This window comes from Porites lutea, chromosome 2 (assembly GCF_958299795.1).
Source record: "Porites lutea chromosome 2, jaPorLute2.1, whole genome shotgun sequence".
NCBI lineage: Eukaryota > Metazoa > Cnidaria > Anthozoa > Scleractinia > Poritidae > Porites > Porites lutea.
The window spans coordinates 54,881,082-54,899,608 of NC_133202.1; the positions used below are offsets into that span (position 1 = coordinate 54,881,082).

Here is an 18,527-nt window from a genome sequence, read left to right on the forward strand (position 1 = left end):
CTTAACCCCCAGAGGACCCTACTTAGGACAAACAAGAAACATGAATGACCCACTGTATAAGACAACAACCTCATTTTTTTAGCCATGTTCAGAATAATGTCATAATGCTTTTTTTCGCAAAAATTTGTACACTGCTCAGGTCAGACAAACCCAAAAACATGCTCCGAACTACAGCAGTACGCCCTGGTATATTTTGATTTCTACATATTTGACGATTGAAGCCTTTCTCCCAAGACAATTTCTGTCATGTTAACATTGTAGTAAAATTTCAAATTTGGTTAGCTTTCTCTCGTGCCGAAATTTTTAGGGATTTAAAACAGAGGATCATTTTGAATTAATACTAATAAAAGGAGAATACAATAACTTAGCTTTTACACGATAAAAATTCTAATCGCTGTAACGAGAAGTGTGGAAATTAGAATTCCAATCATCACCATTGTGTTGATCATTTTCTTGGCAGTTGAGAAACAAGAACTATGAAAGATAACTGGTAGCTTGTTTTCAAGGTATATCTAGATGGCGTGCTTCCCATGTCTATTACCTTCGCTGACTCAACATTGCTTTTTTACAGTCCAACACCTTTCAAGCAGTCATCATTACAGATTTCCTCAACTCGTTTTTGATGTTCAATTATCCTCATGGAGAAATTCAATGGGTTGCTCCAGTCTTACCGTAAGTACAACCATCAAACACGCGGCAAGTAAGAACACTCTGTCAAAAAATTCAAAATTTAGCCAGGATTTCTCTTGTAATCATGCTCATGGTGTCATAAATTAAGCGGTTCAACACACAATGATAACAATAAAGCTCTATGGATGATGGTGTCCTTAGAATAATTCAGCATGATCAAGAGTACTTCACTCTTAGAGCTCGATCTTTCCCTGTGTTGTATGATGGCTATAAACCATTTTCAATATGAGGCTTTTCTGCGTTAGTTGCCTTCAGTTTACGCTCGTTAACGCTTGAGCAGTCTAAAGTCTGGTTTCCATATGATCGTCCGGATCGTCCCGATCGTCCCAGTCGTCTCAAAAAATGTTCAGACGACCGGGACGATCATATGGAAACGCTACCCAGACGATCGCAAACGACCCGGACGACTGAGACGACCTCGACCGCTTGGATAGAGTTGAGTTTTATCCGGACGATCGGCACGATCATGTAAATTTTGAAGCGATCATATGGAAACGCTCTCAGACGGCTGAGACGATCAAGACGATCGAAGGCTATCCCAGAGGTCATCACTTTTATTCCAGTAATCGAGAATAAAAATTCGGCCCGGATGGCGCTGAAGCCGAAAAAATAATACAAAAATGTTCGCAACGCGTATGGGGGTTATTTGAAATTAGAGGAAGTCCGTGACATCAAGTTTTTGAAGAGATACTATGTCTTCCGGGAACTCTTCTTGCTTCTCAATGCCGCAAAATCAAGAGAAAAAGCAAATACCAAGATACGAGGTTCGCTTTATGAATAAAAATCATCCGTTTATGTGGCTTGTTTGCAAAGCACGCGCAAAAATTCTATTGTCTGACCCAGAGACATCGCTGACGACCCCTCTTCTCTTCCCTTTGAGGCGATCGAGACGATCATATGGAAACTACCAATCGCCCAGTCGTCGGGATCGTCTCGAAATATTTTGAAACGACTGGGGCGATCGGGACGATCCGGATGATCATATGGAAACCAGAATTAAGGGAATGCGTGCACGCTAAATCCAGGTCTACAAAAAGGTGAAAAACTTACAACAAGGTGGAAAAAATAGAATGAAGTGAACAAGAAGAATATGACAATATATAAGATAAAGACAAAGTGGGGAAGGGTTTAACTTGTTGTGGTACATTTCTGAGTGGAAAGGTGTTAGCTTATGAAATTATAGTTTGCTTTTTCTTTTGGTTATTGACCTTTCTGACTTATGAAACGTTTTCAGATATCAATTATGCACTTTGAAGTATCATATTTAACCTTCTTTTTGCAGATACTATTATCGGTACTGGACAGACTGGTATGGAATTCCCGCTGCTGGGTGGAACGCAGGCGATAATGGCGAACACTATTTAAACATGAAAGGGTAGGGTTAAGAAATTTAAAATCTGTTACGTCATCTCTGTCCTCTTGAACTATAGTACATTACTTCCTGCTTTGTTACTCGCTGCAAAAAACAAAAATGGGTTGAAATAACGACGGCTTTGGAATAATCTTGAAATTGAGAAACAATATTTGTGTTTGAGAACAAACGAGAATAATTTTGAAGTGTTTTTCGTATTTATTTTTAGTTCGAGAAATTTGTATGGAATGTATGATCTGGACAAGAGGGCAGGAAACACAGGCTTGACGGGAAGGTACTTCTGGAGGATTGAGAACAGTGATGGAGAAAAAGCATTGGAAAGGTGCCTCTCTTGGGCTCGCTTTCAATTGAAAATCCTCTTTCTCTATTGGCATGCCAGATTCGTTAAGTCGGACAGTAGCATGGCCTGTCCTTGCTCAGGTTGGCAAGCCTGGTTTGACAGAAGATTCTTCTGGGACTGGCGAAAGTATTCCTGGCCCGATTGGTGCTTCGAATCCAGACGAGTAAAGTATATTCGGTATAACTTTTATGGAGGATATGTATATTTCAGCATGAGGCAACTTTGCTGTTATTCCACGGATTGGCAAGACTGGGCATCTCTTAAGATTGGACCACCAGACGGAAGCCATGTTAAAATGCAACTACATTATTATTACTATTGGTGGGGGTGGAATCGTGATCAAAGTGTTTACGACGACCAGCAGGCCTATAAACATTGCTGTGTTGATATACCATTCTGTAATTTGTTCTACATTTTTCGCCCGTCTGATGACTGCCAGCGATATATACCTCCACGAAGACGTACGTATACTCTAAAATAAGCTCTCTTTCCTCCTTGTCAAAAACAATAACCTACTGACTGGATGATATACCGGTATCCTTTGCGCGAGTGATCATGATGAAACACTTCGCCGACGGACCAACCGACCGAGAGACTTACTGATCAACAGCCTGGGAGTATGCTCTCCGGGTTACCCGCAAGCTAACCGATCGACAGGCCGACTGACCGACCCACCGTCCTAATAAATGAAAAGAAAATCGACTAGCCAAATTACCCATTGCGGAAGCTCACTGACTAACTGACTGAAACAATGAATTATATGAATCTACTGACCCTAACGACTAAGAGGACTGGGCTGGACAAACGGGCTGGCCGTTTACCGAATAAATCATTGATTGACCGACTAACTCTGGAATGCCGTTTTGACTGACTGACTGGCTGTCTGACTGGCTGGCTGGCTGGCTGATCTACAAACGAAAAAAAGAAATAAGTAAAGGGTTGTTCACCATTTACGAAGGCAGCCCGGTCGGTCAACGGTTGCTCAAATGGCAATCAAAATTTAGGACAGTAACCGGTAAATTTTTCCCTTAATCGCGTTTACCATTTTTACAAATCAGTTCCGTTCACGTTTCCCAAAAACGGCCTCAAAGGCCTGAAACTTGTATAAAAGACGGCTTTGAAGAAAAGGAACACGAATTTCCGTTTCGACTATCCCGTCCGGGAAAACGGGACTACCTTATCAGATGATCCGTTGCTCCTGAATTTTTCTTCGATGGAGCGGCCCAAAAAGTCGTGTTTTATTTTTTTTTCCAACCGTATTTTCTAGAAACTATTTGTAAATGATAAGCAACCAATGTCTTGAATGGAATGACCGAATTTAGCATTACCTGACTGATTCATCACCTCGAGTGTTATAATCCTTTCGTTAAATGTTTCGACGTTTCCATTTAAAAGGTTGGTTTTGGGGAGATCCCCATTTCAAGACTCTGGATGGCGGGAATTTTACGTTTAACGGCCTCGGTGAATATGTGATGATCGATGCACAAAACGGAACCTTTCAACTGCAAGCCAGAACAAGCCTGGCTCAGGGAAACTCGACTACTGCCACTATTTTTGCTGCTGGAGCTGCTAAAGAAGAAAGCACGAGTACCGTTGAAGTAAGAGTGAAGAAAGGAGGTAAGAATTAAGCAAAAAACCAATAGACATTGTTACCCGCAAAAAATTAAGAAAAAATTACGTGTATTCTTTATGCCGGAATTCTTTTGCGTCCTTGTGGAATTTTTTGGAGTCAAAGACACATAACGCGGGGGTTACAAAATCACTGCATTTAGGGGAAGACAGATTGTTCGTGATGGAAGTGCCAGTGAGATTTTCGGAAAACAAATCCTGCGGGGGCGATGGTGAAATTTGTAAAAACAGACTAACCAAGTTGCTTTTGCCCAACAAGTTCAGCTTAAGAGTGAGGCCGTGCCGGCTCTAGTCAGTTGTAGAGATCCTTATTATAATCCTTCTATAATATGGAATAGTTACGGATGCAACTCATATAGCGCACACGGTAGACTTAACTAAACATTTGATTCAAACATCACTGCAAAAGGCAATCATCTTTACCAAAAGAGCTTCGCAAAGCGAAGTGCCCATATAAAAATTGGAATAGCTGCATAAAAAAGTAAACAATGACGGTAGTCGCTGCGCCAATGATCGCTGTGAGAGACTTTAGTTCTGTGGTTAGTATGGTTTCTTTGTCTTAGCAGTAAACGTGGCTGCTACGTTTGCTATGATTGTTCAGACCGCTGGACGTTTTAGCGATCTTAGCTAGTGACCGTAACAATGATATGGAAACCAGGATTGCAGCTTCCAACGGCAAAAAAAACCTCACCAGTATTACAGTGTACAAGCATCATGTTTTAAAACAACATTTTTTTTTTCTTACCCTAAAAGGTGGAATTGATATTTTGATAGACCACACAATTTACAGTAATTACAGCAGTCTGACCAATGACAGTGTGAACGTTGGGAGCAATCTCTCCATCTCGAAACCAGAAGACAACTGTCTCGAGGTTTCCTTTCCATCTCTAACATCTGTAAAATTCTGCGAGAAAAAGGAAATGATGTCCTTTATTGTAACTCCTGGCGATGATTATAAAAATACCACAAAAGGGCTGCTAGGAACATGGAATGATAATCCAAATGACGACTTCACCTTGCCTGATGGGACAGAGCTGCCTTCGGCTTTAACTTTAAGAGAGATTCACTTCAAATTTGGCGTTAAGTGTAAGTAGTGCATTTAATTGCTTTTTTTTGTTCTCTAAAATGACTTTACAGCTTACAAATTGGGAATCAACATCATAAATGATAAAAATAGTAAATGCTCGTTTGCAGGGAAGTACCTTAATTTCTCAGTCATTTCAAGACCTTAAGTATTGGCCCGGCCCTTGTAACCGCTCTGCGGTCAAGCACTCTACCGACGGTGCTTTCTGTGGTCCATTTCTTTCAAGGGCTTCGCCTCGTTCTAATATCACAGCGCATAAGTTCTGAAATGAAATTTCTGAGTCTTTTCCATTTTCTGAAAGTGTTTGTGAAAGTCAAACGTCTTGTCAATTATAACAAGAAGAGGAAATTCTAATTTTTATGAGCGAAAGGGTAGGGGCCGTAAGCCATCGCCTACACCACGATACCAATATTTCGAGCCAATGCTTAACGCTATAACCACTATAACCCTAATTACTATTATCAGTGCTTAACCCTAATCACTACAACGACGACAAAAACCGAATTATTTAAAAATAGTTTAAAATTATGTACCCGCAATTAGCGGCCAGACAATTCTCGGTGGTTAACAATAGAGTGTTTTCACTAACGTGGCCAGCGTCTATGCACAAAAGAAAGCGTTTGCATGAGAAAAGAGTTCAACTCCCACAGGGTTGCTTTAAGACACCAACATGGCCGCCGTTTCATTGTTTTGGGAAACCAATATGGCCACCATGACGTCATGTGAAAACACTCTATACCATAACAGATTCTTCCACGGTTTTTTTAACTTTTGACTAGGAACAGTTAGGGAAATTCCGTCAACACTACTGAAAAGAACGGCTTAAAATCAGTAAAGTTGCGGCGTTTGAAAGTGATTTGATAAAAAAGTTGAGAAAACTATACAGACAATTTCATACCAATAAAGATGCTTATATTGGTATACTTTTAGGGCAAATCAACCAATCTCAATCATTGTTCACGTATGCTCCAAACGAAAGTGTGCATACTTTTTCCAAGCCTGACTTTGAGCCCATGTTCGCGGACAATATCACGTGGCATAACGATAGTTTAAAGCAAGAGGCTGAAGAACAATGTGGAGATGATCACGAGTGTTTGTTTGACGTGGCCTCAACCAATGATCTATCTGTTGGCATAGTAACCAAGGATATCAGTGTTCAGTTGGTGAATGAGACCAATGCTCTTGGTAAGCGAAAACAGATCCAGTCAAACCATTATTTAGTTTGCCCCTTAACTAACAGGATTCATGTTGGTGTAGGTATTTTTTCATTAGTCAGATGTCAGATGCCAGTCTCCACAATTAGTAAGGTACTGTGCCTGAGCTATAAGACGTGCTACTTTAATAAAAGTTCATTATTATTAATATTATTATTATTATTGTTATTATTATTATTATTAAGAATTATAATTATCAAAGTATTTATCCTTGAAAAATCATTATGAAGAAGATAACCCTAATTTTTGTTTAAATGACACTTAAAGTCAGTCCAGATTACTCCTTCGCCAACTATCAGTTGAATGAGTTAGAAATCTTGTTTCCTCTCTTTTCATGCTTTAACATTTTTTTACGCAGACAATTTTCCACCCAAGATACTAAATGTTTCAAGTGCGATAAACGTCACGCTCCATGAAAAAGTTCAGCTAAACATTACAGCAGATGATGAAGACACGATTACATTCCGTGTGATTAACAAACCATCAAGCGCCATCGTGAACACAAGTGGAAATGTACTTCTCTTTACTTGGTCTGTTACATCAACAAAAAGGGTAGGATAGCGTACTGACATGAATAACTGAGGAAATTAAACATTTGGCTAACATGGAGGACTTCCCCTAGAGTTGAAATGGACCAAAAACATTATTTTCAGTATTTGAGAATTCGCTTACATGGCTTTGAAGTTTATACCAAAACAAAAAATTAAATTATGCTTGTTGTCATTCTTCAGTAAAACCTCAATTTGAATGATCATTTGATTTAGGGAATTTAAAAAACAACGAAAAGAACGTAGCAATGTCGGAAACAATTCATGTTCTTATATACTCTTTTGAAGATGTTCTAACTTGAATACTCCGCCGCATAAGACTAACTCGTTCAGATTCTTAGGAAGGCTTTGTACTTGTACTTATTCTAAGCTTGTAACCACGGTGGCATTGTTTTCGCTCATTAAAACTCAATTTTTTGACGTTTTCCTCGCTTTCAAGTGTTTCTTGATCTTAACTATAACACAATTCTCAAATCTGATTGGCTATCAACTGTCCTGATTTTAGCATTAATAAGGCAGTGTAATAGGACAGTAGACGTCATGCCTAAGTAATTGGAGAGTACGCACCATCGCGCGCGCACTTGAATCCACTCAGTCTTATTCCTCGCGAAGAGAGTTTATAATCTCGTCGCGTGCGCGCAGGGGTGAAAGCTGTTTTTCTTTTTCACTTCTTTTCTTTTCTTTTTCCTTTTCGTTTAGTTTTTTTTTAGTTATTATAGTTTTGTTTTGTTTCTTTATATAGTGTAAGTTTCTTAAATTTATAAGTTTTCTTCCCTATTGCCTTATTTCCCTTTCTTCCTACTCTTTGCCGTTCGCCCGAAGTGCTACACGAAGTCCTGCGATTCACATATTTCTAGTTACCATTATTAATGTCACTGACAGAAAAAAATCATTTTCTTATTAGTTAATGCTCGAAAAGGTGATGACATTTTTCCATTGTTTCAGTTTAATCTTTCATTCGTTGCCACTGACGATAAAGGAGCGAGTGCAACCTGGAGTCCCACGATTAACATGTGCGCCTGCGACCACGGAGGTCAGTGCGTGCCCCCAGAAGAAGGTGACGAAGTCAACACTGACAGCAAATTCGTGTATATGGGGTGCGCATGTCAGGGAGGATACACAGGAAGATTCTGTGATAGCGACATTGATGCCTGCGAGATGAATGGTCAGCCGTGTTATGCAGGTGTTAATTGCACTGACCTTCCTGCGCCAGCTAATATTAGTGGATACACGTGTGGGCCTTGTCCAACAGGTTTTACCGGAAATGGAGCGCAATGTGCTGGTAGGTGCATCCAGGGCAACGTAGTCTGGTTTTAGCAAAGTGTAATTATTGCTGATTAGTTGTACAATGATGCCTATTTGCTCGTTAAAGCCCCGTGCAAACGGACGCAACAATATTGGCCAACAACTCCCAAATTGTTGGATGTTACATGTTGCGTCCGTTTGCACAGCTGTTGGGAATTGTTCGGAGTTGTTGCGCAAAGTTTGAAACGGGTCAAACTTTTGAGCCAACAACTCCCAATATTTCTTTTGTTTCGTGGTCGCCGAAGCGTGGCACAACAATGTTGGATCCGTTTGCACAGCTCTTCCAACATTGTTGGGGCCACGCAAGCGCATTGCACATGGTCTCTCTCCAAAGTCAAATAGGTTGTATCCCTTTCACGATGCATTGTAGGTCCCAATATTGTTGGGAGTTGTTGCATCCGTTTGCACACCACTGCCAACACGGACGCAATAACTCCCAAACTTGTGGGCCCAACAATTTTGGAAGTTAATGCATTTTTTGGAAATTAATGCATTTTTGCATTAATTTCTTTATTCCACGGTTCCAATATATATGAAATTCATATATTCATCATCATCAACACAAAAGAAATTGTAAAAAATAATACTCGAGTGAGTGCTACTTCACTGAATGGGCAGAGCTCTATCGTGGACCCATCCTCGGAGACCCAGGGGCAGATAGTGAGGGCGAGGGGAATTCTAAACTGCCAGGAAAATATGGCACGAAGAAAAGTAAAGAACGGCGAGAAGAGCCCCTTGGGACAATGTCTTACGAGACCACTTCCAACGGTCGCCGCCATTCTGGCTTCTGATTGGGCAAAAAAACACAAAAGTTTTCTTGCACCAATCAGAAGCCAGAACGGCGGTGACCGTTTGGAACTGGTCTGGTAACACATTGTCCCAAGGGGTTCTTCTCGCCGTTCTTTACTTTTCTTCGTGCCATATTTTCCCGCCCGTTTAGACTTTCCCTTGCCTCCATTATCTGCCCCTGGGTCTCCGAGGATGTCATGGGCCCGCCGTCGACCCACACTTCCTCGGTTCCTTCTAAAAATCCTTCACTTTCTTCCTCATAGCTGTACAGAAATAATTTCTAGCAGCAAACTGAATAGTTTATATGGGCTTAACTAGCTTTGCTGTATCAATTATGTCTTAATTTTTTTTTGTCTTCTGTTTTTATTTGTTTGTTTGTTTTTTTGCCATTCCTTTTGCTCCTAGATTTCAATGAATGCCAGAGCAATACATCAAACACATGCGAACAAGACTGCGTGAATGTACCGGGATCTTTCACTTGTGATTGTGGCAAAGGATACAAACTAAACGCAGACGGACATAGCTGCGATGGTAACACTTTATTAAACACATTTCTTGACTTTTTTATTAATAATTTCTGGATTTTAATTTTCTTAATTTTCATGAAAGCAATTTCATCAAACGTTTTTTTTTTAAATTCTAACTAGCTTTGTCAGTCACAAACTAGAACGTGTTTGCAAATTAATGTTGTGTAAAGCCAGGTTTCCAAAGAAGTCCTAATTTGTCTGAAATGGCGTTAACAGGAAATTAAAACCAATTGAAATGACTGTGCTTTGAATTGTAAGAACTAAAAAGTCGGTTTTTACCTGATGATACGTACAGAGTTCCTATTTCTTTTAGAAGACGGTGTTTTTTGTGGTTACCTCAATCGGTATTTACCGTATTTATTAGATTAACCGCCCTGGGCGCTTATTAAATTTTTGGACCTTGAGAGTGGGCGCTTATGCGAGGTGGGTGCTTATTCGAGGCTGGGCGCTTATTAAATTTGCACCATTTTCAGCAAGTGTAGTATGTTTATTTTGCAACAATACAATAAATGGTAATAATAAAACGCGAAGATGTAACAAAGAAAGGTTTCTGCAAAATACTCTAAAGAAAACTCCCTCTCCAGGCAAGTCTCTTATTAGTACTTATTTAATGTTTTTTCGGTTGGAGGGACCAGAAAGGGGGTGGGGCCGGGGGTTGGGTGCTTATTTGAGTTTGAGGTTGGGGGGAGCGAGGCCTGGTGGGGGTGGGCGCTTATTCGAGGTGGGCGCTAATTCGAGGTTGGATGCTTATTCGAATAAATACGGTAACCATAGCCTGAGAAAACAGCCGGCATTTCACGACTCCCCCATTGGTTTCCCCGCGAAATGACGTCATCTGAGGAACGAACGCAGAAATTCCATACTGATAACGTCTTACTACTTATTCTTGAAACGTTCTCTGTTCATTCGTGGTAATTGATTTTCTTGTGATCTTAGCCTCTTTCATGACACTTTGAATTTCGGCAAAAGGGCGTTAAGTGATGGGTGGTCGACATTTTTAAATTTTGGTGAAAAACTTTTCTTACAGGTTGTAGATATTAATTAACTTAGAAGTGTAACGTAGCTTATTCAGTGCATTCTTTTAGAAACATTGTATGTTGTTTAAATCTATACTGGGCTGTCTTTATTCATTAGAGGTGCGCACTTGATGACAGAACATAGCAAAGGGTTGATCTATTTCTACTACCTGCGCACGCGTATATCCATCTTTTCTCAGTGATCGCATGATGTACAATCACTTCTTAATAAAGGGTTTAGTTTTATCGTTTGTCTAACGATTGTCACTTTGATATTGATGGCGACGTTTCGACCGCACACTGCAGGTCGTAATCAGGCGATAGTGTCGATTTACTGAGTCGAACTATTTGTACCACCGGGGTTGTTAGTGATTGGTGTATCACAAACCCCGCTCATGGTTGGTGGGTTTCGATCCAAAGCCATTCTGGCATTGTGAGAGGACGAAACTGATCCCTGGTTGGTCCGCTGCGGTGGAGATCTGTTGTCATATTGTCTGGCTTTAGGCATACACGCTTCAGGAATCTCAATTCCACTGTCCCTGTTCATGTTGTTAAAGTGAAGTCTTATGTGGATAGCCTCCTCAACTCTATGAGAGTACCAGTGAGGGTCTCGGTCAATAAACTTAACTTTGTCCCAGAGCGAATAATGCCCGATCTTATTGGCGTGTTCAGAAACGGCCGAAGTTTGAGTTCGTGAAAGCCGTATATCCCTCTCGTGCTCTATAATCCGTTCATGCGTGCACCTTCCTGTTGCGCCAACGTATACTTTGCTGCATTCAAAAGGAATCTTATACACTACTCCATATTGTTTTCGTGGATCCACAGGATGCTTAGGTCGCACTAAGTGCGATCTTAGTGTTGTATCGGAATTGAAAACAGATCGTACGCCATGCTGTTGTAGGTAACGACGAAGTTTCGAAGTGACAATCGTGAGACAAACGATAAAACTAAACCCTTTATACAAATTATCCACGATGATTTAAATCTTTCATGACAATTACTTGTTTGCTTCCAGAAGCTTTCCCTTCGCTGTTACTAACCAGTTGATTTCCCCTCGGTCCTTTTAAACGCACACAAAACTCGACTAATATCCAATCATCTTGACCTCCTGCTTGGTCGATAACGCATTATATCTGTTGCCTGATCGAGCTTGAGGTACATGCTGTTCAAAGTTGGAATGTTGTTTTTGACTAAGAACATTTAACCTAAGTTGTCTTGGTGTAACTTACAATTTATTTTTGTAGATGTAAACGAATGTGTACCAACAAATGACTGCATGCAAACGTGTACCAACACTCAAGGAAGCTACAACTGTTCGTGTGATGCAGACTTTTTTAAAATAGACCCTAACGACTGGAGAAAATGCGAAGGTAAGTACTATCGTCCAGACAAGTGATCGTCCAAGGCCTTTTAAGAGTAGCCTTGTAAAGTAGGAAATTTTAAAAAACTCAGTATCTTTTTTTTTAAACTATTGCTTATTATCCCACTCATGGCATAGCATCCAACTCAATACAATAATTATCTTTTTTTTTACTTTTTTCATTTGTAGCCAAGAATCCTTGTTCTCCAGATCCTGGATGTGACCATGATTGTTACACTGGAGCCAGCAACCAACCATTATGCGTGTGCTTCGCGAACTACGAGCTACAGCCTGATGGGAAAACATGCAAAGGTACTGGGTTAGTCATTTTATTGTGAAACTGTTTAAACATCCTTCTTCCCTGGAATTTGCCAACTTCGTTAAGGCTCAACTTAAAATGGTACGCAAAATGCTTTTAGCATAAAACGAGCGAGGGCATGGAATCTCAAGTCTTGAAATTTTAGGGGCTGTTCTTAGCATACGATACCGAAATGACTTTCATTCCGGAATGATTTTCGTTCCAGAGTGAAGTTCGTACCGGATAAATGGCTCACTTAGTCTCGTGGTTTTCGCGCCAGATCAGATACGCATGCCTCACTCGCCCGACAATACACGTTTGCGATTTTCAATCCGGAACAAAGCTCGTTGTCAGTTTACATGATACCAGAATGAAATTTTGTACCAGAACGAGAATTTAATTCGGACTGAAAACCGTGAACTCATTGTGGAATGACTTGTATGAGAAAGAAATGTAAACAAATACAGAGAAAGATATGGAGATGGAATGAACTTGTTCCAGAATGAAAGGCGGCATTCCGGTATCATGTAAATTAGCCCCTTACCGACTTTGGTATGCTACTTGTCACGTGAGCTAACTAAATTGACCGGCACTCTAGCCTGCGTAGAAAGCGTCTTCATGCGGTTTCGGAGCAAAGAACAAGGATCGTCGTTCCTCGGTCTTTCTTTGCTCCAAAATCAAACGGAAACGCTTGCTACGCAGGTTACCGGTGCACGTAAATAAGCTTCCTTGTTCGCTTATGTGATCATATTTAACGATTATTGAATGAGGCTGAGTGTGATCTGAAGAATTATGGAGATCGTGGAAAGGAGGTACAACACCGTTCGAGATCAGCGATCTCCATAATTCTTCAAACCATACGAAGCCATATCCACTAGTTGTTTTTCTCATTCATTTAAAACAATTCCTAGTTTAAAAACAAGCTAAAACATGCCTACCTCAATCGATGTCAAGTTCCCTTCCTCAATTGCCTGTTTCAAGTTCAGGAGATAAAGGGACGTTTAGTTCTACAAATATTTTCTATAAAGCAGATCTCGCCCGTTGAGTAGTTTCGAGTATCCTGCGCCACAGTCGAAACTAAACTCTAGTAAAGTCCGTCTGCGAAACACCACCGAACCCTTGTTCTGGACCCCACCTTTGTACCAGGATTTAAGTACGCGATATGATTGAACTGTTAAAAATACCATTGTCGATAAAATCGAAATATTTTGTGCAGTCGTAACAAGTACATGCAGTACTGTAAACTAATCAGAACTTCAGGAAAACATACGAAACTGGCGAAAGTGGCGCGACAATAAAAAGCCTCTAGGCTTGACCTGTCCAAATTGAAATGTGTGGGCGCCAGTTTTGAGTCAAAGGAAAGTAGTGTTTTTTGTCTTTGGATTGGTTTTTGAAGCGCTTTGTAAAAGAACACGATGCTAATACGATACGTATTAGATGCTAATACGATACGTATTAGTCAAACTGTTTGTGTTATCCCGGCACTGGATAGAGATTTATCCAATGGATAGCATTTTCCAGCTTTTGAACCACTGGGGCCAGATCTAGACCTTACTATCCGCAACAGTGCAGAAAATGTCTGTTAAAGTCAGTTAAATTCATTTATTAAAACCATTTTTTACATATTTTATCTTCGCAGACATAAATGAGTGCGACCCTGAGAAATCTCTTGAACGTTGTAATCAGATTTGTGAAAATACTCCAGGCAGCTACCAATGCTCTTGTGAGAAGGGGTTCGAATTAAGCAACGATGGATACACGTGTGAAGGTATGAAGGTGGTGGGTTATTTTAACTTAGCCGTTTTGTTGGGGATCGCCTTCTCTGATGTGCTTTTATTTTCGAAACGTCTTTCGTTCTTTCAATTTTGGGAAGTCGTTGTGTTCTCCAGGAGAGCCCAAACCACTTTAATCGAGTTCACAGTGAGCTGTACCCGAGTATGACCGACAGAACAAGTGATATGTGGGTTCTAAAGAAGATGAATGATGCTAGTGGCGAGTCTCCAATCTTCTTTAACTTCCTACTGCAGCCTGCAATCTGTAAAACACGAACTTTAAATCCAGTAAATAATTATGAGCCCCTTTGCCACCCCATCGTTATTTGTTTTGCTAGTTTTTATGAGAGGAGCATTGCAATCTGTGTAAGGGTAAATGCTGAGTAGTTCAACTGATTATTGTTATTTTTCTTTGATGTCATACAGATATAAACGAGTGTGTGAATGATGATTTATTCAATTGCACGGATGAGTTTCACATTTGCGTTAACACTCGTGGTTCGTACAAGTGTGTATGTGGTCAAAACCTGTACTTTATTGATGGAAAATGCAGAGGTAATATGCCAGTTATATATATTATATATTTGTCTTAATCATCTTTTCAAATCGGCCATAAGATTTCTTATTTCGTAGGTTTTCAGGTAGATTGTGCCATAATTTTGCTCCTCTTAATTTCACTGAGAAGTTGCCATAATTTGTTCTTTGATAACCTATGTGTATGTTAGAAGCTGAACGGGTATTGTAATTATTGACTATGATCATATTCCTCTTACTTATGGCATTGTTCCTGGGCTCAAACCATTCGCGATGTCTCATAGAAGTGAAAATGTTTTTTTTATGATTATTCTAGGTTTCAAGCCCATTGCTCTGCTCCCTACTCTCTCTTTCCCCCTCCAACCCCTCTACTTCCCCTCGGCAAAGACAGTTATTTGATCTAGGAACTTAGACAAAACAGCGGTTTACCCTTATTTAGATACGCTGACATGGCAACCAGCCCTGACCCTTAGTTTCCATTTATGTTTTAAAAAGCTTCTAATGAGACACCCATATCATGTCTTTGTTCCAAACTAACAAACAGCTAGCTGTTTAGAGACGTTGCGAAAGAGTGACGTTGTTGGTTTTTCCTTCTACAGGTTTGGAAAAAAATGAGTCTATTCCAATTCCTAAGCTTGAAGAGCCTCGACAGCCAAATGCAAAAGAAGAGGAACATGCTGTAGAGATTACGATTGCGGCCATTAACGACGTAAGAAATAGTTTAATTCAGTTTTGTAATTCTTTTGTTTTCTCGTCAGTGGCCCTTTGTAAGCATGAGTATTGGTAATGCAATGCTGGGGATAATTAAGTGATGGGCTAGCGTGTTACGCTAGACAGGGAGTTGCAATACGCCTCGAATGGGCTATTGACTCAGAGTCCATGAGGGCGAGAGGAATAAGTGTTTTAGTAAATCCAACTAGTTGGTCAAAAATATCGAGAATAAAAAAATGTTAGCTAGCTAAAGCTAGACTTCAATCCTTTTTTGCCGCCAAAAAGCGCGCGTTTTTGCTACTAGTAGGCTATAACATATAGCCTAGTAGTAGCTCAACCAATCAGAACGCAGCATTGATAATAGACCACTAGCTGGATTTTACTAAAAGATAAAATCTAGCCAGACGCCAATTTCTGAGTTATTTAGAGTGCTGTTTTTGATTAAGTAATATACAAGAGCGACTTTAGAGTGATTCCACCGGCATAATGTTCTTCCATTCGAAGGGTTTCTGTATGTAAGTGACGTTTCATGACGATTCTAAAGCATGTGTTCTCTTGTCTTAAGTCATGTTTAACTTCCGTAGTATTTCGTTTTTAAAACGGGACGGTTTGTTCCAATAAAAGGTATACATTTTCGAGTACTGAAAATAACACTATCAACCCTCTTAATATGGACACCCCGTTAAGCCGACACTTTCCGTGGCTTCCCCTCAGTGTCTGTATAAATGCATGTAAAAAAGTATCCATCTAAACTCTGAAAATAATCATTCACTGGTATTCAAAAAAACCTAAACACAGGAAAAGTAGGTGTAGGTAGGAACGGCCACGGTAACACGGAGAAGAAAAAGACTTCATTTCATATAACTCCTAACGCATTAACTTTCTTTACAGTTTAAATGGGATTTCGATACTGACAAGTCTTTCAAAGAAAAAACGGCTTTAATCGCCACCAGCTACTGCACCGAGAACAGGACAGACTGTGCACTGAAGGAGGAACGACGCGTCAGGTAAATACATCGTCTGTGCATGTAAAAGAGGATGCAATATATTATCGTTCTGTTTTTTCACACTTCTGCGCGCTTAGCTCATTTGAATTAGGGCCGGTCAGCTAAGCGGAAAGTCGGGGGTTTAAATCCCAGGAGGAACTTCAACCAGGGATTTGAGAACTTTGAAAGATCTTACATTTTGCATCTTGACTCAGTTCGGGTGCGACTCATTGTATGGGAACGTTAAGCCGTTGACCTTGTTTCTTTAGAAGTGCAATGTGGCGCAGTCGTGAGAGCACTAGCCTCCTAGCAATGTGGCCCAGGCTCCTCGGGTTCACAGGTGTCGACGTCATATATGTGCGGCTAGCCCGTATGACAGTTTCTTTATAGCGAAGCGGTAGAACCGCGGGGGAAGCTCCAGAGTGGGACAAAAAGGAGCTGGTGTCCTCCGAAAACGGAAACGGAAACGACTGCTAGGCAGGTTATATCTAGGTTGAGTTGGTTGTCCGTTGTCACTTCTTTTCCTTAAGATTTTTCTCCGCTACAAAATCAGCTCCCCCCTCCCCCCTTACTGCCTTTTTAAATACCAGGGATGTCAGCAAAGGAGATGTGGCTTAACTTTCATGGCTTTTTCGGGTCGACACTTTTATTGGTCCGCAGCCTTAGGCTTCTCGCTTTGTGCCGTCGACTTGGCTACAATTGGAAAAAATATTTTTTTAAAAAAAAGAGCGAAAATAGCAGTTAGAATTTTTGCCTATTTGTTGATTTTTAGACGTGCTCTTGATTTTGAACTCTACGTTGCTGACTATGTCCACCTTCTGCCTGGGTATCCTAGCAACGGCTCAGTCTCTCGCGCTGTGGCTTTTTACGTGCAGCAGCCGCCAGGATTATTTACCGGAAATAACTCAGTATTACCTAGCAAAACTTTGGTTGATATCATCGTATTACACAAGTCTGAGCTTGAGGGCGCAATTGGGGCAACCATCTCAAGTGTAAAAGCTCTCTTCACACCAACCAGAACGACAACGACGACGACGACAACAAGAAAACCTATCGAGGAAAGTGAAAACAACAACTGGAAATGGATTGTAATCGGTGTTAGTGTTGGAGTAGTGGCCATTATTCTTATCATCGTCTTCGTAATTTGGCGGTAGGTTTTTTCTTACTTTCTAGTCAGTTTTTAAAAAAGCCAGTTATTAAGACAAAGGTTCCTCCTCAACTCCAGTGGTACTTCTCCACGTATTTGTATTATGAAGCAGATGCGACTCCACTGTTAGTTACCGAGTCTTTGTTAACAACTTTCAAGGTGTGTTCAGTTAAAAACGACACGAAGCACTCACCCGTTGTTATGTGACGTCACACTGGCACGCGGAATGGGTCAACAAACGGAATTGGAAAACAATAGTTAAATCGTATTCCATCAAGATTTTGGGGCAATCTTTAGAAAGTAGTAGTAGCTATGACAGCCGGATTTGCAGTATTACAAAACACGGTACTAAAATTTAAAATACAAAATAAAAAGACATTTTACTGTTTTGTATATATATTCTTAAGGTGTTGAGAGCTATAAGAAAACCCAGTAAAAAATAAAAATAAAATAAAAAATAATTAAATTCTGATCGGAGCATTTCTAAGGTAGGAAGGTGCAAAGGTAGATATCTCTTGTTAGAGTAAAAAAATCCGCAACATATATCACTAAAGGCAAATTGTGGGGTACTCCTCGGTAGAAATAAAAGCGCTACTGACCCAATATATTTCGTCTCTTTCTTCTTTAGTGTCAAAACAAAGAAGAGAACCATCAAAGTGACTCCAGCCTCCGGTTCCTTCCCTGAAGAAGCAGTCATCATGGAAAGTTACACTGCTAGATCAAGTCGTGAACGTCTAAGAGCCTGGGAGACAGAAGTTGATAACGATTATACGTAAAAACTTAAGTAACAAACTATGGTTTGAGCATTATGGGACGGACCATTTGGATGTGATGGAGGAGTGGGTAAAACGCCATGCGTTTTGACACTTCAGGACGGATAATTAGGAAGTGATAGACGGGTGGGTAAAACACAGCGTTTTGAACGTTAAGAGAGAGACCATTGGGAAGTGTAGAGGGGTGATAAAACGCCATATATATTAAGCTGCGGACTATTAGAAAGTGTTCATGGAAGGGTGGGAAAAACACCACGGTTTGAGCATTTAGGGAAGGACTCTTTGGAGGTGATAAAAAACTGAAGAAAAAAAATTCAAACTAGATCATTTCCTTCTAATCTTGCGAGTGGGCCGAATTCTCCAAGCTGCAATCTGTTTGGTCCAGGGAGCGGGCAGTATTTTACCATCTTTCCAGCTAACCCAGGCAGAATC

The 18,527-nt window shown here is 40.4% G+C and overlaps 1 protein-coding gene across 1 annotated transcript in view; it reads left to right on the top strand.

Moving 5' to 3' along the window:
* Positions 1 to 18,527, top strand: part of LOC140929083 (mucin-like protein) — a 37,506-nt gene that overhangs the window by 17,207 nt on the left and 1,772 nt on the right. The window contains exons 4-20 of the mRNA XM_073378933.1: positions 572 to 672; positions 1,973 to 2,065; positions 2,271 to 2,863; positions 3,798 to 4,019; positions 4,785 to 5,117; positions 6,046 to 6,300; positions 6,688 to 6,881; positions 7,823 to 8,159; positions 9,377 to 9,502; positions 11,759 to 11,884; positions 12,064 to 12,186; positions 13,812 to 13,940; positions 14,371 to 14,499; positions 15,078 to 15,187; positions 16,081 to 16,196; positions 16,948 to 17,325; positions 17,951 to 18,527. The exon at positions 17,951 to 18,527 is cut by the window's right edge and continues 1,772 nt beyond it. Of these exons, the coding sequence (XP_073235034.1) occupies positions 572 to 672; positions 1,973 to 2,065; positions 2,271 to 2,863; positions 3,798 to 4,019; positions 4,785 to 5,117; positions 6,046 to 6,300; positions 6,688 to 6,881; positions 7,823 to 8,159; positions 9,377 to 9,502; positions 11,759 to 11,884; positions 12,064 to 12,186; positions 13,812 to 13,940; positions 14,371 to 14,499; positions 15,078 to 15,187; positions 16,081 to 16,196; positions 16,948 to 17,325; positions 17,951 to 18,098 (3,513 nt within the window). The 3' untranslated portion in view covers positions 18,099 to 18,527. The remainder of the gene's footprint in view (positions 1 to 571; positions 673 to 1,972; positions 2,066 to 2,270; positions 2,864 to 3,797; positions 4,020 to 4,784; positions 5,118 to 6,045; positions 6,301 to 6,687; positions 6,882 to 7,822; positions 8,160 to 9,376; positions 9,503 to 11,758; positions 11,885 to 12,063; positions 12,187 to 13,811; positions 13,941 to 14,370; positions 14,500 to 15,077; positions 15,188 to 16,080; positions 16,197 to 16,947; positions 17,326 to 17,950) is intronic.